This window comes from Bos taurus, chromosome 8, assembly GCF_002263795.3.
Source record: "Bos taurus isolate L1 Dominette 01449 registration number 42190680 breed Hereford chromosome 8, ARS-UCD2.0, whole genome shotgun sequence".
Taxonomy (NCBI): domain Eukaryota; kingdom Metazoa; phylum Chordata; class Mammalia; order Artiodactyla; family Bovidae; genus Bos; species Bos taurus.
The window spans coordinates 112,763,728-112,791,386 of NC_037335.1; the positions used below are offsets into that span (position 1 = coordinate 112,763,728).

Here is a 27,659-nt window from a genome sequence, read left to right on the forward strand (position 1 = left end):
TCCACTCGCGCCTCCCGAGACCTGGGGCCCCGCCCCCGCCCGGTGGGATCGCCGCGCTCGGCCCGCGCCGCGCGCGACGGCCGTGGGCTGCGCGCTCGTCGACGACGGGCTGGTTCCGGGCCCGAGGGCGGGCGCGCCCCCTAACTGCGAGCCCGTACGAAGCGGTGCTCCCCCGGCGGGAGCGTGTGGACCTGCCCCTCACCTGCCCCAGGTGTGCGCCGCCCACAGCGGCCTCACCTGCCCAGGTGTGCGCCGCCCACAGCGGCCCCCGCCCGGAGGCGGAGCCGCGGCAGCGCCCGTCCTCTGCCCGGGCGCGGTCCACAGCGCCGGGGCGCAGGAGCGGGCCAGGCTCGGGGTCGCGAGTGAGTAGGGGCGTCGGCGCGGGCCTCTCCTGGCCTCGGGCTGCCCCCGGGCCTCGAGAGTCTCGCTGGGGAGGGTCAGTCTTCGGGGGAAAAGGGAGAAGCTGTGTCTCTGGGATTGTTTGCTGTTGCGCGTCTTTTAATGCTGTCATCCCACAAGCTGTCAGAAGTTAAAAGGACTCTCCACAAACGTGGTTGTGATGCGGACTCAGCCCCCGTCGATTCGATAAACAGACGCGCTCTTGTTTCCAGTTTTTACGGTTATCATTCATTTTATACGATGTGTAAATATTTAAAGCTTGAAAAGCCAGGTATTAGTTGCTGTCCTTTCCGTTTCCTGTGTGTAAGTGCAGGTCATTCTGGACCTCTGTAAGAGCCGTCGGGGTTGAGTGGGCCTCTGACTCTGGCAGGAGTCCGGGTGCTGCCCTTGCTCCGCGACCTCCTGAGGCGTAACTGCCAGGCCTTCCAGGCTCGCTTAGGGCAGACTGACTGCAGCCCGGCTCTGAGAGCCCTGGACCCCGGTATCTCTTTGCTGTGGTAGTTTTTCCTTGTTTAAAGAAGCAGGAAACTGCTCTGAGTTGGTAGATGACCAGGCGGTAATGAGATGGAGCCTACTAGCTGGAAATGTGTCGTTTTCACTTCCTCTCAGTTGGAGTATCGCCACTGCTGCTGCTGAGGCTGAGTCGGAGAGGATGACACAGACAGGGGACCCCTGCCACAGACAGTAGGAAGCTGATGGCCCCCCAGAATGTTCTACCAAAGGGGCGAGGTTTCTAGGTTTTATTTTATATACAGAACATGCAGTGTTCTGCATTTTTGTCCTCATGAGACTTTTATTGGGATGTGAGAGATGCCTGAGTTAATAATGGGTTAGTCAGACACTCTGCACACACCCACCTCTGAGAAACAAGTCTCCAGTGGTATTGTTTAGTTCTTTGTGTGGCTTGCTGTTGAAATACCTGTGCAGTGACCAGCTGGAGGTTAAAGAAAGTTATTACTTCCAGCCTGTTTATCATGCTTAAACTAAGGAGAATTGGTTGCCTGGTTTACAAATGTTCTATTTAAACAAAGATTCTATAACCTTAGTTAATACTGCTCCTCATCTTTTGAAAGATTAAAAAAAATATTTAAAAGAAATTGTTGCTCATCAAGAGTGGTTTGATGCTTTTATTGCATTTAGGAAATTTTCTCAGGGAGTTTCTCTCTGTTTGGAAATTAGGAAGTGGTGTTTGGAAAGAAGAGACTGCCGACAAGTCAAGGGGATGCTGCTGCCGTGTCACTAAGTGACCGGTGAGCACAGACGTCTTTCTCCAAGTTGCCTTATGAGCAAGTAGTTGTGGTAAGACGTCATCCTGTGCAGTTGAAGACCTTAGCACACTGAATTTTTATTTTCTTTGGAGGAATCAATTTTTCACAGTCAGTGATCGAACTAGAGTGGCATATGTAGCCTTACTCTGAGCCAGGATCACTCTTCAGTTTGAGAAATGGTAAAGCGAGTATAAGTCAAGGGTCTCCTTACGCTGGAAGTTATGGGTCTCGTCACTCCATACTTCTGTCCCCTATCCAAAGCCTGCAGTCAGGGAACAGAACAGAGGCAAAGGCCGCGATAATGTTTGGGGTTCAAGTGATCAATTTGGTTTGAAGTTTGGACTAGAAGGTTAATGACCTGACCAGAGGGGCCCGTTTTGATTTCTAGAACTGACAGACTTTGTCTCCTTAAGACAAAGGAAGCAGTTAAGCCTGGACCACAGAAAGATAAGAACTGGTTTAAGAAACAATGGCCATAGTTATCAGGCAGTGGTGTCCATGATGATATACTAATAAAGCTAAAGGCAATATTTCAAGGATTTTTGAAAGATCACATATAAAGTTTCTTTTAGCTAAGATTTATAGCCAAAATAAAAATTTGTAAAAAATTTCCTGTAGATAGCCTTCTCGTAATTGAGACTCTGTTGAGGAAAATAATATATTGGATGCTTGTCGTCAACAGAAGGAAAGTTTGGAAGCCCTTGAAGTCTTACAATGTTGAGGTGCTGGGAGGGGCCATTCCTCTCCTGCATTCATTCCAGACCTCTGAAGGGCCAGACAGGAAACTAGTCAGACTTCTCTCCGAGGTGGCAACTTTCTCTAAGTAGATTCTAATGTCCTGGTTGTCCCCAGTGCCCCCAGCCCTGAGTTTAATACCCTCTGATCAATATGGAAATTATTTCTACATCTTAAGGTCGTTTCAAGGTTTTGAGGTTTCAAAAGTAAAAAATTTCTCCTTAGTATTTTAAAAAAGTCCTCTCAATTAAAAAAAAAAAAGACGACTTAGTATGGGGATTTTCAATTATTTTAGTTACTTTTTAAAATTTTATTTTATTCTTGGCTGCACAGGGTTTCTGTTGCAGGGTGTGGGCTTCTCATTGTGGTGGCTTCTCCTGTTGCGGAGCACCGGCGCTAGGCACGTGGGCTCAGTAGTCGTGGCTTAGTTGCCCTACAGCCTGTGGGATCTTCCAGGACCAGGGATCGAACCAGTGTCCCTTGCATTGCAAAGCAGATTCTTAACCAGTGGACCACCAGGGAAGCCCTATTTTAGCTACTTTTTAAAGGAAATTTTGCCTCTATTTTCTTGGCTTGAGGTTTGGCAGCCATCCTTCTCTTAGGAGGGAACTCAAATATTTATATATAATTTGCTTTGCCTTGGAATTCAAGAGACTTAAAACTTTTATGAATGTTCAGATGCAAACCATAACGTAATAGTGACCTGTATCTTCATAACTTCAGCAACATAATGATACTAACCTGATCAGACCATGCCCCTCTGCCTTATGGTCAGCAGAAGAATGTGGAAGAGCCACAGCATGATACTGAGGACTGGAATTGAGGCTTGTCTCCAAATCATTATTGTTACTTGTTAGCTCTGACAGAGAAATTCAGTGTACACAACTATGGTTGGGCAATGTGCTTTTATTAGAGATTCAGTAGGATCTGTGCTATTCAAATGCATTAGGCAGGCTCTTCTGGAGTTCAGCTGAACATGAAGCTGTCCTCACCATTGCCAGCCTTGTGATACCAGTTCTCAGTGACCAGGGCTGTGTCTGGCACTCAGGCTCAGTGGTCTGCAGGCATCCCAGCTGGATCTGAATTCCCCAGCCCAGTAGCTTCCCTTCCCTTGTTTATAAAAGAGGCTCTGACCTTCCCTAAACAGGATGTTTGCAATAGCAACTCTCAACATGGAATTTTCTTGTTTAACTGGTTTAACTCTGCTTGGTTGATAGAGTTCAAAGTAGAAGGTCTTTTGAGGGTAGGATTTATGATCATTTACTAAACTTTAGTTGCACGTTCCAGAAAGTCTGATCCAAACTGGCTTTAGCAGAAGAGGATTTTACTGCCCCTGTGCCTGAAGAGGGGACTTCCCAGGTGGTGCTAGTGGTAAAGAATCCGCCTCCAGTGCAGGAAGCGCAAAGAGACTGCAAGGGCTGCTTGTGGCTTCAGCTGTGGCCCAGCCCCGGCTGAAGCAGAGCCAGCAGAGCCCGGCTTCTCTCTAACTCTAGTCAAGAGCTTCTCTGCACAGCTCTGCTCTCAGGCTCTCCCCAGTGGTGAAAAAATCTTGCAATAAGTCCAAACACAAAGACCTGCAAGAAAGTTCTGACAGCTCCCACACAAACCCGGCTGGATGTTGGTGTGGATCAGCTTTGGTTACAAAGTACTGCTGTGGCACAGGGAGGACACTTGTTCTGATTCAGCAAACGGGTCACCTGTCCTGCTCTGGATGCTTCTTTAGGGGGAACAGACAAACTGCTGGTCCCCCCCCCAAAAGACATATTTAGCAGCCAAAGGAACCAATTTCCACTGCAGTTTATTAATGCAAGGCAGTGAGAGAGACTGAGCATCTGTGTGCTTTGTAAAAGCACTCCTGACCTGCGAGGACTGCAGCTAAGCATGGTAGACTGGTATGTGGATGAGTCTCAAACCACACACTCAAGTGCCAGAAATGTAAGCATTTTATCCTGAGCCCTCACGTTCAGTCACTTTTCAGAGTGGGTTTGAGAAGAGGAGTTGGGTCTTTGCCATCTCTGCCCAGTCAGGTTTGCTTTTGGTCTTCAGTTCAGTTCAGTCGCTCAGTCGTGTCTGACTCTCTGCGACCCCATGAATCACAGCATGCCAGGCCTCCCTGTCCATCACCAACTCCCAGAGTTCACTCAAACTCATGTCCATCGAGTTGGTGATGCCATCCAGCCATCTCATCCTCTGGCATCCCCTTCTCCTCCTGCCCCCAATCCCTCCCAGCATCAAGGTCTTTTCCAGTGAGTCAACTCTTCGCATCATGTGGCCAAAGTACTGGAGTTTCAGTTTCAGCATCATTCCTTCCAAAGAAATCCGAGGGCTGGGATTCAGAATGGACTGGTTGGATTTCCTTGCAGTTCAAGGGACTCTCAAGAGTCTTCTCCAACACCACAGTTCAAAAACATCAATTCTTCGGCGCTCAGCTTTCTTCACAGTCCAACTCTCACATCCATACATGACCACTGGAAAAACCATAGCCTTGACTAGACGAACCTTTGTTGGCCAAGTAATATCTCTGCTTTTCAATATGCTATCTAGATTGGTCATAACTTTCCTTCCAAGGAGTAAGCGTCTTTTAATTTCATGGCTGCAATCACCATCTGCAGTGATTTTGGAGCCCCCCAAAATAAAGTCTGACACTGTTTCCACTGTTTCCCCATCTATTTCCCATGAAGTGATGGGACCAGATGCCATGATCTTAGTTTTCTGAATGTTGAGCTTTAAGCTAACTTTTTCACTCTCCTCTTTCATCAAGAGGCGTTTTAGTTCCTCTTCACTTTCTGCCGTAAGGGTGGTGTCATCTGCGTATCTGAGGTTATTGATATTTCTCCTGGCAATCTTGATTCCAGCTTGTGCTTCTTCCAGCCCAGTGTTTCTCATGATGTACTCTGCATATAAGTTAAATAAGCAGGGTGACAATATACAGCCTTGATGTACTCCTTTTCCTATTGGGAACCTGTCTGTTGTTCCATGTCCAGTTCTAACTGTTGCTTCCTGACCTGCATATAGGTTTCTCTTTGGTCTTCAGTTATCATTCATTCTGAAGATGATCCTTGTTGCATTCACAAGGTCTGACACTCCAGCTCTCGGATGGAACAACGTGGAGTTCCCCGCCACAGGCACAGCTGGCTCTCCTGTGCCTTCTGGGCAGAAGTGGTCTTAGTGGGGTGCGCACCATTTACACTGGAGCCGCACACAGATCTCAGCTTTGGTTTGGTTTGGTTTTGTCTTCCCTTTCCCATGACAACTTTGAAAGGACTATTCTAGGGCACCATACCACTTATACCTTACTACCCCCTTACCCTCTACTCTTTCAACATCTGGGAAATGTTACAGAGTCTGAGAGGTAGGGAACCTTAGCTCTTATTCAGCACATATTCTTCTAAACCTATTGGATTTTCCAAGTAAATGAATCTTTCCTAGTCCACACAGAGATTTGACCTTTAATTCCAAAAAATCACAAATACTTTATTCATTTAACAAATATTTATTGGGCACTTACTGTATACACTTAGGGTGTGTGCTGGAGATACTACACCGAATAATATAGTCAATGTGCTTAGCCTGTGGCACTTACACTGTAGAGAGAGATTAGGTGAGAAAGATTAGATAGACAGGGTAGTGATATAGCCCATGTTGTTGTTGTTCAGTCACTAAGCAGTGTCTGACTCTTTGCGACCTCATGGACTGCAGCACACCAGGCTCTGCTGTCCTTAGCTATCTCCCAGAGTGCTCAAACTCATGTCCATTGAGTCGGTGATGCCATCCAACCATCTCATCCTCTGTCGTCCCTTTCTCCTCCTGCCTTCAGTCTTTCCCAGCATCAGGGTCTTTTCCAGTGAGTCAGCTCTTCATATCAGTTGGCCAAAATATTGAAGCTTCAGCTTCAGCATCAATCCTTCCGATTCAGGGTTGATTTCCTTTAGGATTGACTGTTTTGATCTTGCAGTCCAAGAGTCTTCTCCAGCATCACAGTTCGAAAGCATCAGTTCTTTGGCACTCAGCCTTCTTTATGGTCCACCTCTCACATCTGTACATGACTACTGGGAAAACCATAGCTTTGACTATATGGACCTTTGTTGGCAATGTGATGTCTCTGCTATTTATTACACTATAGGTTTGTCATAACATTTCTTCACTAGTGGATCAGATGGTAAAGAATTTGCCTGCATTACCGGAGACCCAGGTTTGATCTCTCGGTGGGGGAGATTTGCTAGAGAAGGGAATGGCTACCCACTTCAATATTCTTGCCTGGAGAATTCTATGGACATAGGATCCGGGCAGGCTATGTCCCTAGGAAAACAAAGAATCAGACACCACTGAGCAACTAACCCTTTCACTTTCACTTTTCTTCCAAGGAGCAAGTGTCTTTTAATTTCATGTCTGCAGTCATCACCTGCAGTGATTTTGGAGCCCAAGAAAATAATTGGGCTGTCTGTCATTGTTTCCATTTTTTCTCCATCTATTTGCAATGAATGGATGGGACCAGATGCCATGAACTTAAGTTTTTTGAATGTTGAGTTTTAAGCCAGCTTTTTCACTTTCCTCTTGCACAGTCATTGAGAGGCCCTTTAGTTCTTCGCTTTCTGCTATTAAGCCATCATCTGCATATCTGAAATTGTTGATATTTCTCTCAGCAGTCTTGATTCCAGCTTGTGAGTAATCCATCCTGGCATTTTGCATATGTACTCTGCATATATGTTAAATAAGCAGGGTGACAATATACAGCATTGACGTACTCCTTTCCCAACTTGGAACCAGTCCGTTGTTACGTGTCTGGTTTTAACTGTTACTTCTTGACCTGCATACTCTTTAAGAATTTTCCACAGTTTGTTGTGATCCACACAGTCAAGGACTTTAGCGTAGTCAATGGAGAAGTAGTTTTCTTTTTGGAATTCCCTTTCTTTTTCTATGATCCAACGAATGTTGGCAATTTGATCTCTGGTTTCTCTGCCTTTTCTAAATCCAAATTATACATCTGGAAGTTTTCTGTTCATGTACCGCTGAAGCCAGCTTGAAAGATTTTGAGGATAATCTTGCTAGCATGTGAAATGAGTGCAGTTGTACTGTAATTTGAACATTCTTTGGCATCGCCTTTCTTTGGGATTGGAAACTGATGTTTTCCAGTCCTGTGGCCACTGCTGAGTTTTCCAAATTTGCTGGCATATTGAGTGTAGGACTTTACCAGCATCGTCTTTTAGGATTTGAAATAGATCAGCTGGAATTCCATCACCTCCAATACCTTTGTTTGTAGTGATGCTTCCTAAGTCCCACTTGACTTCACCCTCCAGGATGTCTGGCTCTAGATCAGTGACCACACCATCGTGGTTATCCACATTAAGACCTTTTTGTACACTTCTTTGTGTGTTCTTGCTACCTCTTCTTAATATCTTCTGCTTCTGTTGGGTCCTTGCCATTTCTGTCCTTTATTGTGTCCATCTTTGCATAAAATGTTCCCTTCTGCATAAAATCCCCAATTTTCTTGAAGAGATCTCTAGATCTCTTTCCCACTCTACCATTTTCCTCTGTTTCTTTGCATTGTTCACTTAAGAAGGTTTTCTTATCTCTCCTTGCTATTCTCTGGAACTCTACATTCAGTTAGGTATATCTTTCCCTTTCTCCTTTGCCTTTCACTTCTCTTTTTTTCTCAGCTGTCTATAAGGCCTCCTCAGACAACCATTTTGCCTTCTTGCATTTTTTTTTTTTTTACTTGTGGATGGTTTTGGTCACCAACTCCTGTACAGTTCTCACTCTCACATGTCCAACTCTCACATTCATACATGACCACTGGAAAAACCATTGCTTTGACTAAGTGGACTTTTGTTGGCGAAGTGATGTCTCTGCTTTTTAATATGCTGTCTAGGTTGGTCATAGCTTTTCTTCTAGGGAGCAAGTGTCTTTTAATTTCATGGCTGCAGTGATTTTGGAGCCTAAAAAGATAAAGTCTGTCATTGTTTCCATTGTTTCCCCATCTATTTACCATGAAGTGATGGGACCAGATGCCATGATCTTAGTTTTCTGAATGTTGAGTTTTAAGCCAGCTTTTTCACTCTCCTCTTTCACTTTCATCAAGAGGCTCTTCAGTTCCTCTTCACTTTCTGCCATAAGGGTGGTGTCATCTGCATATCTGAGGTTATTGATATTTCTCCTGGCAATCTTGATTCCAGATTGTGCTTCATCCAGCCCAGCATTTCACATGATGTACTCTGCATATAAGTGAAGTAAGCAGGGAGACAGTATACAGCCTTGATGTACTACTTTCTTGACTTGGAACCAGTCTGTTGTTCCATGTCTGGTTCTAACTGTTGTATCTTGACCTGCATACGGATTTCTCAGGAGGCAGGTGAGGTGGACTGGTATTCCTGTCTCTTAAAGAGTTTTCCACAGTTTGTTGTGAGGCACACAGTCAAAGGTTTTGGTGTAACCAATAAAGCAGAAGTAGATACTTTTCTGTAACTCTTGCTTTTTCAATGATCCCCTGCTGCTGCTGCCAAATCACTTCAGTCGTGTCCGACTCTGTGCGACCCCATAGACGGCAGCCCACTAGGCTCCCCCGTCCCTGGGATTCTCCAGGCAAGAACACTGGAGTGGGTTGCCATTTCCTTCTCCAATGCATGAAAGGGAAATGTGAAAGTGAAGTCGCTCAGTCGTGTCCGACTCTTAGCAATCCCATGGACTGCAGCCCACCAGGCTCCTCCATCCATGGGATTTTCCAGGCAAGAGTACTGCAGTGGGGTGCTATTTCCTTCTCCGTCAGTGATCCCTTAGATGTTGGCAGTTTGATCTCTGGTTCCTCTGCCTTTTCTAAACCAGCTTGAACATCTGGAAGTTCATGGTTCATGTACTGTTGAAGCCTGGCTTGGAGAATTTTGAGTATTACTTTGCTAGCGTGTGAGAAGAGTGCAATTGTGCAGTAGTTTGAGCATTCTTTGGCATTGCCTTTCTTTGGGATTGGAATGAAAACTGACATTTCCCAGTCCTGTGGCCACTGCTGCATTTTCCAAATTTGCTGGGATATTGAGTGCAGCTCTTTACCAGCATCACCTTTTAGGGTTTGAAATAGCTCACCTGGAATTCCATCACCTCGACTAGCTCTGCTCATAGTAAAGCTTCCTAAGAGCCACCTGACTTCACTCTCCAGGATGTCTGGCTCTAGGTGAGTGAGCACACCATTGTAGTTCTTGGGTCATGAAGATCTTTTTTGTATAGTTCTTCTGTGTATTCGTGCCACCTCTTCTTGTATCCTCTGCTTCTGTTAGGTCCATTCCATTTCTGTCCTTTATTGTGCCCATCTTTGCATGAATTGTTCCCTTGTTATCTCTAATTTTCTTGAAGAGATCTCTAGTCTTTCCTACTTTATTATTTTCCTCTATTCCTTTGCATTGATCACCAAGGAAGGCTTTCTTATCTCTCCTTGCTATTCCTACTTTCTTCAATTTGAGCCTGCGTTTGGCAGTAAGGAGCTGATGATCTGAGCCACAGCCAGCTCCAGGTTTTGTTTTTGCTGACTGTATAGAGCTGCTTCATCTTCAGCTGCAGAGAATATAATCAGTCTAATTTCAGTATTGACCATTTGGTGATGTCCATGTATAGAGTCATCTCTTGTGTTGTTGGAAGAGGGTGTTTGCTATGACCAGTGTGTTCTCTTTGCAAAACTCTGTTAGCCTTTGCCCTGCTTCATTTTGTACTCGGAGGCCAACCTTTCCTGTTACTCCAGATATGTCTTGACTTCATACCTTTACATTCCAGTTCCCTGTGATGAAGAAAGTGTTAGTCACTCAGTCATGTCCAACTCTTCATGACCCCAGGGACTGTAGCCCTCCAGGCTCCTCTGTCCATGGGATTCTCCAGGCAAGAATACTGGAGTGGGTAACCATTCCCTTCTCCAGGGGATCTTCCCAAGGCAGGGGTCGAACCTGGGTCTCCAGCATTGCAAGCAGATTCTCTATCATCTGAGCCACGAGGGAAGCTGATTATGATGAAAAGGATATCTTTTTTTTTTTTTGGTGTTAGTTCTAGAAGCTCTTGTAGGTCTTCATAGAACCATCCAATGTCCTCTTCTTTGGCATTAGTGGTTGGAGTATAGACTTGAATTACTGTGATGTTTAATGCTTTGTCTTGGAAACAAACCAAGATCATTCTGTTGTTTTTGAGACTGTATCCAAGTACTGCATTTTGGACTCTTTTGTTGACTGTGAGGGCCACTCCTTTTTTTCCTAATGGATTCTTGCCCACCATAGTAGATATAATGGTCTTCTGAAATAAGTTCGCCCATTCCCGTCCACTTTAGTTCACTGATTCCTCTAATGTCGATGTTCATGCTTACCATCTCCTGCTTGACCATGTCCAATTTACCTTGATTTACCTTGATTCGTTGAACCTGGACCTAACATTCCAGGTTCCTTTGCAGTATTGTTCTTTACAGCCCTGGACTTGACTTTCACCAGCAGATACATCCACAGCTGAGTGATGTTTCTGTTTTGGCCCAGCCTGTTCCTTCTTTATGGAGCTGTTTCTCCATTCTTCCCTAGTAGTATATTGGACACTTACTGACCTGGGGGCTCATCTTCTGGTGTCATATCTTTTTGCCTTTCATTGTGTTCATGGGGATTTCAAGGCAAGAATACTGAAGTGTTTTGCCATTGCCTTCTCCAGCAGACCACGTTTTGTCAGGCCCTGACTAGCAGGGACATGCCCTTCAGCCACTCCCCGTAGCCGGACAGCATGCTGGCACCCTGGTTGTCCCACAGCTGGTCCTCACTGAGCCTGTAAACCTTTACTGGCCACCCAGTGTCGATCAGCTTGCCACCCAGGGGCCTTGGCAGAAGCCATGCTGGAGTGCCCGGAAAGGGGTCTGGGGAGGTGGGAGCTGAGGTTGGAGCACACTCGGAGCCCGTGGTTCCTCAGCCTCACCGCTGGCACTGGCCACCCTGGGGCTGATCCGCCGCCCACATGACCCGCAGCCCGCCGAGCTCTGGGCCCTGTCTGTCCTCTCCTCTGGCTCCTCGGCCTTATTGTTCAGTCCCGGCAAGCCCAGCCACCCCGCATCTGCCCCACACAGATACAGGTCATGGTGCAGGCTGAATGTGTTGGAGGAACTTTAAGGATGTTATCAGTGGACGGGTATTGTTTGAGATATTACCTAGAGCATTTCTTCGGAGAAATGACCACAGGAGTTCAAGACTGGAACCAGAAACCCCAGAGGAGGCTGCTGAATGGACACCACAGGACTGATACTCCCTGGGCCAGACTGGAGGTGGGAGGAGGGTGAGCTGAAGTCAGATTCTAAGCTGGAGGTTTGTGTTCGGAGCTGTGTACTGGGGGATGGCAAGGCATGAGAGAAACGTGGGAGCCCCAGCTGGCCTGGGGTTTGAGAGTGCGCTCCCTGATGGATGAAGCCCACCTGGAAAGGAAACTTGGGGAGCAGGCTGGAGAGGAGTTGGGCGTCACTGTAATGTCTAAATGTGATTTATTTGAGATGCTGACTTGATTTCAATGTCAATTAGTAACTGATACTCTGAGTCTGGCATTTCGGGAAAGGATTACCAGATATAAATGGTGTTTAAAGTCACAGGCCTAGGGTTGAGTGTGAATAGAAGAGGATGGCGCCTTGGGGAGGCTGAGAAGACCGTAGCCTCCACCTCTTGGCTCATTCCTAGAGGCTGTTGACCGAAAGAGATGCACAGCGTGAGAGCTGAGAGTTCAGTTTATTGGGCGCAAAACGAGGACCGTAACCCAGCAGACCGTCGCGGAGGTTCTGCTGAGGAGCTGCTCTGAAGAGATAGGGCGGGGAGGCCAGTACTTCTGTTTTGCTGAAGGGGGTACCTGCAGCCAAGCACACATTTTGGCAGAAGTTGCTGCCCGTCACAAGGAAGGGGTGTCTCCATTTATGATTTTAGTGCTCTTCTAGATATGAGAAAAGGCAAGAAATTGGGCTCTTAAAATCTTCTCCTGAAAATATCTATCTGAAGGCCTGTTCTACCAGTTTTTCCAGAGCAGAGAGGGCTTTGTTCCTGATCTCCAGCCTGTACTCCCTTCAGGGTGTGTGGAAGGTCTGCACCTGCAGTGACCTAATCTTTGTAGAGTCAGATGACAAGTGACAGTGTTGAGCTGGCAAGGTAGATGAAGTCAGCGTTAGCAGCCTTGGTGCTGCTGGCCCCCGGGCCTCGCCCTCCAGGCCTGGGGTAGGGCTGTTCCTCACCCCTCAGCTCACCCGTGTTTTGTGTGGTCCAAGTGGTGAGGCTCTGCTTAGCTGCCCCAGGAAGGGATGGCCTGGAGCAGGGCAGGTGGGTGGGAGGGCTTTGTGCCAAATCTCAGGCCTGGTCTAAGATTTCAGTTCCTCAAAGGGCTGTCTGTGTGCAATGATTTCAAGTAGAAAAAGCGTTTAAAGTTGATCTTGAAGAATGAATGGTATTTTAAGAGGTTGCCATTTTTTTCCTATAGGGCCAGCCAGCCAGTAGATCAGGCTTTGGCAGCCAAGAGGCATTAACTGTGTATTGACACACAAGAGAGAAAACAACCTTCCACAGATTTTATTGGTAACTGGATTGTAACAATAACTGAGCACTTCTTCTGTAATCCAAGTGTACTGATGCGTAGAATGCGATTCTCTTTGTGGGAGAACACTTTCGACTTGAGCTCACTATTTAGTGCCCTTTATCACCACAGGTCACGAGTGTTTAGCTGTCAATGCTAATCTATGACGGGATTTTACCTATTTCATCTTTGAAAGTGTGTTCTCCCCCGAAACGTTCTTTTGATTTGGTTTTTTGCAACCAACCACTCTTCACATCCGAGAAGGCAATGGCACCCCACTCCAGTACTCTTGCCTGGAAAATCCCATGGATGGAGGAGCCTGGTAGGCTGCAGTCCATGGGGTCGCTAAGGGTCGGACAGGACTGAGCAACTTCACTTCGCTTTTCACTTTTGTGCATTGGAGAAGGAAATGGCAACCCACTCCAGTGTTCTTGCCTGGAGAATCCCAGGGACAGGGGAGCCTAGTGGGCTGTCGTCTATGGGGTCGCACAGAGTTGGACACGACTGAAGCGACTTAGCAGCAGCAGCAGCAGCACTCTCACATCCAGGCCATAGGAGAACAGGTGGCGGCTGGATTTGCCGAGTCCTTGGTGCTCTCGGCTCCGCACGCGGCCTTCATCGTGTGCTCCGAGAGGACCAGCAGAGTTCCTTTAGAGGGGCCAATGCCCAGCTTCCTCAGGAAGGGTCAGGCGGGGTCAGCGAGTGGTGAGAGGTCATCCGGCAGAGCCTTCTGAGCCACAGGCCCAAGAAAAGCCCTCAGAGAACTCCACACAGCCCCCTCCACTCAGAAACTGGAGCCCCCACAGGCTCTGAGGGTCCTGCCCCCGCCTCACCCAGATCCCACGTCTGCCTCTACCCTTGGGCACAGCTCCCAGAGGGGCCCAGCCTGGTGGAGCACGGCGCTGTGCTGTCTGCGGCTGAGCCTCATCTCCTCCAAGAAGGGCTGCGTCCTCGCACATATCCCCCTTCAGAGCGAATGGTTCCCACAGTTAAGGTCCCGGTATACCTGCCGCATGCCTCCACCTGCACCTCCTCCAGGCGGGCGGGAGGTTACAGCCACAGGAGCTGGCATAACTCAGGGGTCAGGGGGGGAGTGCAGGGAGGGCCCTCTGACGTGAGGCTGTTTACAGGTGCAGCCAAGATCCATCTTTTCATCCATTTTAACATTTAATGAAAAGGCAAAAGCCACATGTTTGCTTTCTTTAAGAAGGACTTGCAAATAGTTTATTATAAAAGCTATGTAATCAAAGAGAAAGATATTAACATATGTATGTTATATCTTAAAAGTGTTTTTACCCATTTATCTACCTCCCCAAACTAATTGAGTGATTAGAATGTATATAAAACAAGTCAAGTCTAGTTCTAAAGAAAATAAAAATTGCAAATACTTTCCCATATTCTGTAATGCCATGGAGAGATGATAAGTTTCAGCCGCAACAACAAGCCCACAAATCTCAATTTCTTGCCACTATAAGAGTTATTCCCCCCTCATGCTCCAGGTCATGGGCAGCTCCCCGCAGCCAGTGAAGGAGAGGGAAAGGGTGGGGAAACATGCTGCCCTGCTATCTGAGCAGCCGCTCCCGAGGACAGCGCTGCACTGACGTGGGTGGGAACTCCTGCCCAGCCGCGCGACTCACCCAGCAGCCCTCCGCCTGCAGCTGTCCGTTCTGTTAGGAGCAAGGCTGCGTAAGAGAACAGAGGCCTGCCTAGTCGGGTGCAGTGTGCAGACAGGTGCAGTCTCGTCAGTTTTCCCCTCGTGTCCCTGTGTGCCCTGCTGACTCTTGCGGCTCAGCGCCTCCCTCCCTCGTCATGATCACTGCAAGTGGGGCTGGCTTCCATCACTTGTTCACTCTGGCTGCGGTTTTCAGAGTCTGTTCACTGCGTCAGTACTGTGTTGAAAACTTGGAAATGCCCCCACCATATACACTTTTTCTGGATCACTGTGGAATATCAAAAACAGTTACATGTCTTTAGCCTGCTACTGGTGGCTCTAGTGGTAAAGAACCCACCTGCCAATGCAGGAGACATAAGAATCGAGGGTTCGATCCCTGGGTCAGGAAGATCCCCTGGAGAAGGAAATGGCAACCCACTCCAGGGTTCTTGCCTGGAGAATCCCATGGACAGAGGAGCCTGGTGGGCTACAGTCCTTAGGGTCACAAAGAGTCGGATATGACTGAAGCAATGTAACACAACATTAGTCAAGTCACGACTAACAGCTACTTCTATAAAATGTACTTTAATGGCCCAAATAGCTACATAAATATGTTCGTTAGGAATTTTTCTAGGTTATATTTTTTCTAAGACCTTTTAAATCCAGATTGTTTAACCAAAGCACTGATAATAGGAAATGTTTAAAGTCACTAGTACATTGACATACTTTTAAATGGGTGTTTTAAGATTGCTTCCCTATTTAAAAATTATGTCTTCTGAGAATTTTTCTGTGTTCGTCTTTGTGCTTCATATCCACCGCTGAAAGTGAGAGCAGAGTACTGAGAATATCAGCCCTTCAGTATCTTAGTACCATCAGTGAAATGGGACAGTGTGATTTTAAATACATGACTGGGGAGACGAAGAGCAACTGCACGTTAGTTCCTAAAATTAAAGTTTAAGAATTGGCAATGATACACAAATGCATATGATAATAATTGAACATTTAGTGTGTAGCTACTCACCCAGTCCCTATCCTGTGAATTGTGTGTGTGTTTGTGTCCAAACATGCCCAGGGGAGGGGAGGCTGTCTACACTCTTGTTTGTGTAAAATGTAAGGATATATTTTTCACTTTTCTACACCTCTTCATACAAGACATGTTCATTGTGAGAGGTCACATTTTAAACAGAAGATAATGTATGGAGTAATTATTCATAATATACATTTTTTTAATAGCTGGAGTCATGCATTTCCACTACTACATTAAATATTTAATTGTTCAATATTCAATTTATGCTGAGCAATCTTTGTTATGTAATATTTCATACATACAACATACAAAGGACTATTGAGAATAACAATTTACCTCCATGACTTACTATACACAGTACAAGTTTCCAGCAAGCTTCCTATATAAGCCTTCCCCACACCCCACAGCAAGTATCATTATACTTGATTTTTATATATATTTATATAAACATTTACATGTGTGTGATGCCCTATATGTCTTTATGTAGCTTGCTTTTCCTCTCAATACTCATATTTTGCCATGCTGATACATGTAAACCTAGCTTATTTGAAGTTCTGTGTAGAATACAGTTTCAATACTATACCAAGCTAGGTATGTCCATCCTCCTCTTGAGCGGAATTTGTTTCCTGCTTTGAAAGTGTTTGGTTTTATGTGCTATTCTTACTATTTTGCTATTAAAAGCATTGCCTCAATGAACCTTCTTACACATGTAGAACTGGTTTCCTGGGTGCATGACAAGCTACCCAGAACTGGTTGGCTCACAGCAACAGGCAGGTCGTCTCCCACAGGGGAGGCCTCCTGTGCGGAGTCAGCGGCCGCACCTGGAGGGCCCCATGTCTCCAGAAGGCCCGCCTTCTCCCCAGCCCGTGGGCTCCAGGCTGGCGGCTGCACAGTGCGGGCTCCAGGCTGGCGGCTGCACAGTGCAGCCTCCCCTCCTCTCCAGGTCTCACCCTTTCTGTCTGCTTAAGGATAGTCATCTTGCACTTAGGGACCACCTGGGGAGTCTGGAGGATTAACTTAGTTACACCTGCAAAGGCCCTTTTTCCAAGTGAGACCCCTTTCACAGGACCCGGCGGACATGAATTTGGGGCCACCGTCCCGCCCAGCCACCAGTGTCTCCGTGAGTGCATCCAGGTGTGGAATTGGTGGGTCATCTCTGCTGTCCTCAGAGAGCTCCCACAGCAGCTGCCCTTCCTCAGGACCTCACCAGCAGGCCACAGGCTTCCCTCCGTGCCCCTGCCCGGCCTGCATATGGGCACTGCAGGCTTTGGTCATTGCTGTCCACCTAGAGGACGAGAAATGATGATGCATTATGGTCTGGTTTTGCACGTCCCTGGTTTCTTAGGAGTTTGATCCACTTTTCATGTATTTATTGGCCATGGTGGTCTCTTCTGCGGATTAGTAGTTGAATATTTTGCCTAATTTTCTATAGCAATTTCATATTTTTTGATATTAAAAGATCTTTATATATTCTTGATGTGGTACATATATACAGTGGAACATTACCCGGCCATAAAAAGGAATGAAATCATGTCATTTGCTACCACATAGATGGACCTGGAGATTCCCACACTGAGTGAAGTAAGTCAGACAAACACAAATACCATATGATACCACTTATATGTGGAATCTAAGAAAAAGGTACAAATGAATTTCTCTATAAAACAGAGTCACAGACGTAGGAAACAATCTTATGCTTACCAGAACTTAAAGGGTAGGGAGGGATGAATTGGGAGATTGGGATTGACATATACATTTGACTACGTATAAAATAGATGATAAGAACCTACTGTGTAGCACAGGAACTCTGATTAATATGCTGTAATAGCCTATATGGGAAAAGAGTGTTAAAAAAAAAGTAGATAAATATGTGTGTAAGTGACTCTTCTGTACAGAAGAACCTAACACAATATTGTAAATCAACTATATTCCAATAAATTTTTTTTTAAAAAAGGAGAAATTGAAGAAGCAAAATGTGCAGAACCAAAGATGGACTTAAAAAAGTCTACCTGAAGAGCTCTAAATTTTAAATACCAAAAGAAAAAATACTAAGGATATGATAGAGATACAAATTGAACAATTCAATGATTTGTAATTATAATAAATCAATTAACCATAAATTATATCAATCATAATACATGTAAATACATTTAAATGTATTAAAAAGTAAAATATCTTTATATATTATGGGTTCTAAATCTCTGTCATTTATACTTATGACAAATATATTCCAGTCTGTGGCTTATATTCTTATTTTTAAATGTATGTTGATATATAACTTTTTACATTTTAATGTAGTTGAATATATCTGTAGTTTCCCTTTATTTTGTGCCTTGTTTATACCATTCCTCCATCCTCAGATCATAAAGATACTCCCTATTCTTTTTATTCTAAAAGTACAAAGTTATGCTTTTAATATTTAGGCCTTCAGTTACACTGAATTTTTTGTATGATATGATGTCGTAATCTAATTTTATTTTGTTTTCCTTTGAATGACCCAGAGTTGTCCCAGAACAATTTATTAATCTACTGTGTCATCTCTGTCATATATTTTTAAACATGAGTATATATATTTATATGAATACTCCTTTCTTTTGTTGTGAATGTAGCACTGTTAATTAAGTGCTGTGGTTTATTCAATAAATTGTGTCATATATGTTTAAAATATTAGGTTCTAACTTCACATCCTATACAAACACGAAGTTTGAAGTACGTCAAATATTTAATGTAAAATAAAAGCTCTGAAAGAAAATCTGAAATAATACTCATGTAACTTTTTTCTTAAAGTAAGACTTTTAGTCACAATAATAGAAAGATGATAATGATAAAAAGCCCAGAGAGATATTGCCACATAAATGAAAACAAATACTGAGAAACTATACATAAAAGTGTAAAAAACAAGAAGCTGAGATGGAAACTTGCGACATGAAATTTTAATATGAAAATTATAGAGAAATGAGTATAGGACCAGAAAGATAGGCAGAGAGCACCAACAGAAAATACGCAAAACAAAATGAGACGAGTGAGACGTTGGCTGGTGTTGGATAAACACAAGTTTGCCGTCCTGTTCTGACATGCCCACCTCGCCTCTGCTGCTTCCCTGGTGACAGTACACGTCTCATGGTAACACTTGGTGGTTCTAAGGTTGGAGAGTGTTTTTAGAAGGCGACTTCATAATGGAAAAAAGCCTAAAAATTTTTTTTAAGTCATTAATTCCAACTCCTAAGATTCTCTCAAGATAATTACTATCCAACAGTGGTATCAATAAAAACTAAAAATGAAATAATCGACTTGTTTAACAGTAGGAACCAACTGAAGCCATGCTAAACGCAGACAGCGGTACTGGTGCATATCAGTGGTAGGGGTGTCTTTTTTCTTCAGTATTTGCATACCTATACTTTTTCTGTTATTTTTACAATGCACTTATGCCATAATTTGTTGTTGTTTTTTTTTTTTTAACTTTTTGTCTCAAAATTCATGGGCCTTTTACACTATGAATTTGAAAAGTAATTCTCCCATAATTCTAATTCTTTTATGGTTTGACTTTTGGCATTTTGAATCATTGATAGATTTGGAGTTCATGTAGTGTGACACTGCGGATGATTTTTTCCCCCAAAGGATGACTATTGTGTAAGATAACTTTTCCACATTTATTTGAGATGCAGTATTCATCACATATTAAATTCCCTTATACATTTGGGCCAATTTTTGAATTTTCTATTTTGTAAAATTGATTTTTCTGTCCATATTTGTATCACCAGGAGGTAACTTATAGAGGCTTTATAATATGTTAGATGGAGGTTTTCACCTTCTTTTTCCAGGTTCACACATTTTCTTCTAGCCTTTCTTGCTTATTTTTCCAAATGAATTTGAGGACTACTTTATTTAGTAAAAAAAATACTTGTTAGACTTAAACGGAGAAAGCAATGGCACCCCACTCCAGTACTCTTGCCTGGAAAATCCCATGGACGGAGGAGCCTGGTAGGCTGCAGTCCATGGGGTCGCTAAGAGTCAGACAAGACTCAGCGACTTCACTTTCACTTTTCACTTTCATGCATTGGAGAAGGAAATGGCAACCCACTCCAGTGTTCTTGCCTGGAGAATCCCAGGGACGGGGGAGCCTGGTGGCTGCCGTCTATGGGGTCACACAGAGTCGGACACGACTGAAGCGACTTAGCAGCACCAACAGTAGTAGCAGCAGACTTAAAAGAGAATATGAATTTGATTTCATTTTTTAAAAAGTAGAAAAACTATTATAAGAAAATTGAAAAGACAAATGACAGAGGAAATCAATGTAACGTGTGTTCTAGAAAAAAAGGGTAATTCCTTTAATATATAAATCAATAAGAAACAGAAATACCCTCCCTAAGTAGACAAGAAATATTTTAAAAAAAGACTTGACAGAAATGGAAGTATATTAATATTACTCATCATAAAAGAACAAATTAAAAGTGCACTGAGAGCTTCAAAGGCAGAAGCTGGTGTTGGAATTGCCATTTGTGTAAACCGAAACTGGGGGAAGTGTTTAGAGCATCAGTTTTTACACTGAATGTCAGCAAATGGATCTAGGATTCCTGAGGGGAGGGAAATGAAGGCCAAGATTTCCCGCTTTTCTGCCTGGAAGCTGCAGCGCAGGAGAGAACCCACCTTAGCCTGTGTTGCTTCCAAACTGTTGCTATTCAGTTGCTAAGTCCTTTTAAGATCCTTTAGATCGCCGTGATTTTAAATTTCTAAGATTTTTGAGAGTTTAAGGTTTCCCAATCTCAGAGTGAATTTAATTTATTAGGAAAATAGAGATGAAATGATTACCAAGTAAAGATTTTCAATTTATTTCTTTTGTCTGGTAGGATACAGTTTGTTAATGCTTAATTGTGTATGACAAAAATGAAATTACAACAAACTTCTAACTTCTATTTAGTAGATTTTTTCATTAAAATCACTTTTTTAATCTTTTAGTGAACAACCCTATACCTTCCAATTTGAAATCTGAAGCAAAAAAGGCTGCTAAAATTCTAAGAGAATTCACAGAAATAACTTCCAGAAATGGACCTGATAAGATCATCCCTGGTAGGTGAATAATATGAGTACTTTCCACTTCTGCATTTGCTCTGTTTCCCAAATTATCTTCTCAACCCTTGACTGCGCACAGGTCCTCAGACCGCCTCTCTGCTCTGGGCCTGTCTTCCCCGCCCCGCCTCCTCTCCTGCCTGCCTTCCTGCTCCTTCCCCTTTTGTGAGTATTCCCTGTCCTTTGCCAGCGCCATTTCTCTCAAACTCACAGGTCCTTGTCCTCAGTTTCTGAGGGCTTTGCAAACTCACTAGCTAATCTCATAAATAAATTTTAAATTTGTGTTTTTTCTTTCTAGATAAGATAGTTATACCTTACAGTGGTTTAAGAAGACTAATCATTGATTTCCAGTACAACCAGAAATCTGTATTCCTGGGGTCCGAAACCTCAGTTCCTAAGCTCCCCCAGACCTGCTGAATCAGACTCCGTGATTCTCCTGTAGTCATGCGGGCCACACCAGACCTGGTCCAGAGGCAAGCCTTTGGGAACCACTGTCTGTTCATTACTACTACCCGTTGTTTCTAAAAGGTGTTTCAGAAAATACTTATCTGATGCTAAGAGACTCGTATGCAAACTAGCTTGGGAAGGCAAATTTCCCTCTTAGTGCAGGACTTTGATCCTTCATTAAAGAAAGGAGTTTAATTTCTTAAGCTAGATTTTCTGAAGTTATTTAACAGGTCTTTAAATGTTTTTAAAAATTACTAATTTGTTGTTATAATAATAATACTAATTGCTCTTATTTTGGCCTAGCCACTCCTCTCATCTTAAGAAAACAGGGCTTTTTAGAGCATTGATACTCAAAGAGCAGACTGGACAACATTCGGGCATCACCTGGGAGCTTGTTAGAAATGCAGGACCTCGGGCTCTTCTTAGACCTAAGGAATCATAATCCGCATTTTTCACAAGATCTCCAGTGAGGTACATGCATTTGAGAAGCACTGCATAGGACTTGAAGGAAATCCAACCAGAAAAATCTGAGTTTTCTTAGCTCTGTTCTGAAGCAGGAGGTAGAAGACATTTCTTGATATATATCAGCTACATATCAGGCTAGCCCAACTTACAGATAAAGTGTATTTCCTACCGTAAAAATATCTGGGTATTTCTCAACGATTTTGTCCAGCACAATTCTGTCTTGCCTTTTCTGCCTCCAGTTAAAGGTCACCCAACTCCCTTTCACTGGCTATCACTCAGAAAATGAAAATCTGTTTACATAGGAGCCTTAGGAAGAAGAGCTTGCTCCCAGGGTATACAGACTGCGAGTGGAGGGTGGGGGTGGGAGGCAGGAAGGCCCAGCTGCCAGGGGACCAAGCCTTGCCTTTCCATGGGACGCGGAGGGAGGGCCGCTATGTTTACTTTAAAACCGGGAGCTCTGTTACGGAACAGGAGATGAAGTCTCCAAGCATTTTAAAACAGAATGCCCAGCCCTTTAGACCTCCTTGGCTGTGAGTTCACAGTTTTCTGGTGTAAGGGCTCTGAGATGTGAGACTGAATTTAGAGAGTAAATTTGCAATCGATCCATCCTTGTTACAAACAAAGAGCTAACTGGACAATTATTTAGCAATTGTTGGTAGTTTACTGTCCCTGAACTTGGGTGGATAAGATGTTAAAAACACACCTGACATTTGAAATGTGTTCATTAAAGAAATCTACTTTGGTTCTATTTAATGTTTCTGAACAGAGGCGGAGCTCACTGTAAAAGCAGTGGGAACGCCTGTGCGGTGTTGAGGATGGCCTGCCGGTTGTGCTGTATAAACAAGGCTCCTGGCTGTAACGAAGCTGTCCGTCATCATCGCCTTGTTACACCCCTTAGAAATGGAGCTCAGGCACCTCAGCAGGCCGCCCTCTGAACAGCATTACTTCTGACCCTGGTTCAGGACCAGCAGCTGCAGACAGTCTGTGTGTCACCCTCCTGGTGCCTTTGGTTGAATCATCTCTGAGGGTCTGTTGTTAATTTAAATTTTGAAATGGTATGCATAATTGTATTCGAAATTTAGTGTCTCCTAAGGACTGAAGGATACATACAAAGTCTTTTGTGTGTATTTGAGTACACTATTTGGTTTGACTTCTTCAAAATAATATATGACTAAAATGATGATAAACTACCTTAAAAGTAGTATTGGGTTCCAAGAATAATTTCAGTCTTAAGGCTTCCTTTGTTATTTGAAAGATGTACTATTGTGTAAATAAATCCACCAAATAGTGAGACACTGTGTTTAGTGGGACCTATGTTAATAACCTTGCTTTTATGGAAAGAACTTCCCTGAAATGTGAATAAACCAATATTTTGTAAATGGAAGTATATTTTCAGTGCTTTGGTAGTTATGTGTTATTCAGATACTGATCAAATCATTTTGTAAAGTTAAAAGCCTTTTTTAAGTGGCAAAATCATTAAATTTTTCTGGTTTTGAATCCAGATTTTCATATTATTAGCAGGTGAGCTCAGTGATGTGGCTTTAAGCTCAAACACTCTGCCACACACACGGCGTATCAGTCACTGTTTAAGTTTCTCCTTAATACTCTGTAGATCTTAATTTCTTTGAATAAATTTGAAAATTATACATTACGTTCTAAATTAATTGAAATCTCCAAATTATTTCCCCTGCTGCTAGACATCAGCACAGTCTCATTCCAGGCTCTCATTTCTTGTGGCCATCGCAGAATTTCTGAGCACCTCTCCTGTCGGGTTAGGGCCACCAAAGGCTTCAGGCTCTCCTGGGGTGGATTGTCCTCAGTTACCGGGGGGCCCGGGTCCGGGAAGCACAGCTCCGTGCCCAGGTCTGACCCGTCGGGGTGCACCCTGCCCTCATCTTTTGCAGCGCACGTCATCGCCAAAGCCAAGGGCCTCGCGATCCTGTCGGTGATAAAGGCTGGCTTTCTGGTCACGGCGAGAGGAGGCAGCGGGATCGTGCTGGCGCGCCTTCCAGACGGAAGTAAGTCAGCGGCTCTTCACCGGGAGGAGCGGAGAGCCCCGCTCCACGCTTGTGTTCCGTTTCCGCTGTGAGCTGCGTCCCAGGGAGGGAGGCAGGCTTTGTGGCTCCACCGGCACCGCCTCCCTTGGGCGGCTCCCGGGGTGTTTTCTGTTAGCCGGCCAGCCCGGGAGCCTCTCAGAACACCAGAAGGTGCTCCCCCGCCTTTGCGTATTTTCTCGTCCTTCCGTGGAGCAAATACTAAACGTTGACATTATATTTCTCTTGTCAAATATGCATTCTTATTCCTCAGCTTCAGGGTACTGTTTTCTAATGTTTTTAGAAGCTGATAAGGTGAAAGACCATTTGTAAGCTTTCCCCCCATTTTTCCTGTAGGAGACCTTAAAAACGGAAACATTTTAAAGAATATCCATCCCCAGGGCAGAATCATATCAAGATTAGTATAATTTGGCTTTACTTTCTGGTGTGAAATCTAATACCTGATTTTTCAGACATGACATCAAAATACATTTGCCTTGAATCTCAAGAACCAACATTTATCATATTTGAAATGTGTGTAGGTGTGTGTAGGGGCCGGAGAAGGCAATGGCACCCCACTCCAGTACTCTTGCCTGGAAAATCCCATGGATGGAGGAGCCTGGTAGGCTGCAGTCCATGGGGTGACTAAGAGTCGGACAAGACTCAGCGACTTCACTTTCACTTTTCCCTTTCATGCATTGGAGAAGGAAATGGCAACCCACTCCAGTGTTCTTGCCTGAAGAATCCCAGGGACGGGGGAGCCTGGTGGGCTGCCGTCTATGGGGTCGCACAGAGTGGGACACGACTGAAGCGACTTAGCAGCAGCAGCAGTGTGTAGGGGCTTCCTTCGTGACTCAGTTGTTAAAGAATCTGCCTGCAGTGCAGGGGACCAGGGTTCAATTCCTGGGTTGGGAAGACCCCCTGGAGAAGGAAATGGCAACTCTAGTATTCTTGCCTGGAGAATCCCTCAGACAGAGAAACCTGGCAGGCTATAGTCCATGGGGCCGCAAGAATCAGACATGATTTAGTGACTAAACCACCACCAGGTGTGTCATAACCATCTAACAGCCTTATTACATGAATTTAACATTAGCTGTTCAGTTATATAATTGAACACATTTTTTTCTGTTAATGTGTTAATGTGTCGGGCTTCCCTTGTGGCTCAGCTGGTAAAGAATCCCCCTGCAGTGTGGGAGGCCTGGGTTTGATCCCTGGGTTGGGAAGATCCCCTGGAGAAGGGAAAGGTTACCCACTCTAGAATTCTGGCCTGGAGAATTCCATGGACTATATAGTCCTCGGGGTCGCAAAGAGTTGGACACAACTGAGCGACTTTCACTTCACTTCTGTTCATAGCTCTTTTTAGTGTCAGTAATTTAATTTTCTGCTGAGAGAACATGGGCCATCCACTTGCAGTAGATAAATCTGGGCATTTGTGGGGTGCACAGCTCTGGAACATGTGTCAGTGGGACTTACTATCCCCTGTGAAGTGTCCCCACGGTAAATGAGAGTTTGCCCCCGAGTTTGTACTTCAGATTTCATAGCTCCAGACTTCCTATGAAACCAAAATGACAAAATTCTCTTTTTCTCAGGAGGACACGCGTTACCCAAATTTTCATAGGCAGATTCTCAGCAGTACAACCAGACAAGTAGGCACATTCAAATTGAGTCCACTGTTAGGCTCCAGGTTTGCAAGAACTCCCCCATCTTGCCCTGCAGGTCAGCGCTGTGGTGGACAGGTGCCTGTCAGAAAAGGGGAGGAGCTATCCACCCTGGGGCTCCTCTCAGAACCTCAGGGGGACCCACCCACTAGTTTAAGTACCCAAGTTTCTCTCTCCCATCTTCCCAATTAGCTGATGGTCACTCCGCAGAGAGTATTTCAAAAGCCAGCCAGTAAGGCAAGCATATCCCTGGATCCTGGCCAGGTGGGTGGTCTTTAAACAGGGACAGTCCCTAACAGAGGAAGTGGAAAACAACTTTGGGGTTACAAGACATTAATTTCTATAGTCAACCCCCCCCTAAGCCCAGACAGATGAGTTCTGGATGCATTCAGGCACCAGCCTGTCATCTGAGGTATCTGACAGCAAGGATGCTATCGAGCGTCTTCCTGAAGTGCTCCAGCAAGATCACCCCCATCCCCCCGGTTACTTTTCTCTAGACTTGTCTAACATAATTGTGTCTACATCAGGAAATATGCACAAATAGTCCTGAAATGTACCATATCATGGCAAATGGAGTTATTTTACTGAGCTTCCAAATGTCAGGTTATGTATCTTGTTAGAATTTTCTTAATCTTGAATTGATTATCTGTTTATTGTACTTCTACTAGGCACAAAGGGTGTCAAAACCGGTTTTTGCCCTCAGAGACTTACAGTAGAAACAGTTTAGTGTTATGTTACCCTTAGAAGTGATTATAACACTGTTTTGAATCCTTTTGCTCTCATATCTATGATAAAGTTCTAACTAAAGACTAGAATTCCAGTTCAATTATTTTGCAAAACATTATAAATAGTGATGAAACTATCAAATGCTATGTATAGTTAATCAGTGAGAATTCAGTAGTTTGGTATTATGCATATTTATAGGGAAAGATTGGAAAACATAGACTTGTAAGTCTATGAGGCTCATAATACATATCTAACACCTTTCAAACATTTTTAACTTAAAAAATTATATATGTTTATTAAAGAACATTTAAAAACATAGGCAAAAATGCCAAAGTCTCATTATTTTAAAAATAAATACTGTTCATTCACATTTTAGCATTTTTCCTCTCTATATTTATATGCCAAGGAGTTTTATTGTTAGAGTAATTGCTTGTTTATTTCTATTAGAATGGTCTGCGCCTTCAGCCATCGGGATAGCTGGGCTTGGTGGCGGATTTGAACTAGGAATAGAGGTGAGTGAGTGCTGTGTGTATGTACAGTTGCCTTAGTCTCTAGAAGCAGCTGATACGTGAAAGATGAGGGGTTTGAGATTTCCTGCTGTTCTTGTTTTACCACCTGCCGCAATTGTTCCCCTTTATTTTCTTGAATCTCTGCCTAAAACTATGTAATGTTTATCATTTGTCTCTTTTTCTTTCCTTGGCTGCAGCGTTTCTTCCATTTACCATCTCATGTGTTCCCATCTTTAGCACATCTGAAGAGCAGTTATTCTCAGATCTGACAAAATTTAATTGGCAGCTTCTGGCTTCTGATTGCAGTCGTGGGTGCAAACAGCTTAACGTTATGTATCATCATTGTGGCAAAATCCAGTTTGTGTTACTACTAATGTTCAAATTACTTCAAATTTTTAAAGTACGAATTGTCTTTGTATTATTTCATTTTGTAACTTTGCTCTAATTATGGTTTCTGTCAAATGGACTAGAAATTACAGCAGTACACACGCCTTTTCAGAGGTCTCTCCGTCAGCAAGCATCTGCATGATGTTAACCTTTCATCTGTTGTTTTACTGCTAGTGATGGTAAATCACAGCTCCTAATGTTCCCGAATCCTTTTCTTCCCAGATTGCAGCCAGTGTCTTTCTAAGCTCTGCTTTTATGCATTTGCTCTTCTGCCCCTGGGCTTCCCAGGTGGTGCTGGTGAAGAGCCTGCCTCCAGTACTGGTTACACATAAGAGGCGCGGGCTCAGTCCCTGGGTCAGGAAGATCTCCTGAGAAGGAAATGACAGCCTGCTCCAGCGTTCTTGCCTGGAGAATCCCGTGGAGAGAGGACCTGGCAGGCTGTAGTCCATGGAGTCACAAAGTGTCGAACATGACTGAAGCGACTTAGAACCCACACACGAGGAATTATTTCCACTTCTGTTTTGTTTTTGTTTTTTCATTTTTATTTGACCTTTACTTGCTGCTGCATAAATCTGTATCATAAAAAGAGGAACATATTTTAGTTTTGCTATTACGACTGCTTTTTTGTTGTATATTCAATGAACCCAGGTCTCCAGCATTGCAGGCAGACGCTTTACTGTCTGAGCCATCAGGGAAGCCCTTTCAGTGAAGTCATAGCCTTCAGCAACGCGGTGCTCGTACGCAA

At 44.2% G+C, this 27,659-nt stretch overlaps 1 protein-coding gene across 5 annotated transcripts in view; it reads left to right on the forward strand.

Annotated features, from left to right (window-relative positions):
• Window positions 1-41: 41 nt before the first annotated feature.
• The window catches only part of SH3YL1 (SH3 and SYLF domain containing 1), a 61,846-nt gene continuing 34,228 nt past the window's right edge, over window positions 42-27,659 (forward strand). For 3 of the 5 annotated variants that reach the window (XM_024995840.2, XM_024995838.2, XM_024995839.2), the window contains exons 1-4: window positions 42-362; window positions 20,579-20,689; window positions 23,506-23,619; window positions 26,466-26,530. In XM_024995840.2, the coding sequence (XP_024851608.1) occupies window position 362; window positions 20,579-20,689; window positions 23,506-23,619; window positions 26,466-26,530 (291 nt within the window). In that variant the 5' untranslated portion in view covers window positions 42-361. Of the gene's footprint in view, window positions 363-16,538; window positions 17,204-20,578; window positions 20,690-23,505; window positions 23,620-26,465; window positions 26,531-27,659 lie in introns of those variants that run through there. The other 2 variants (NM_001034607.1, XM_059889164.1) reach the window with 2 other exon arrangements.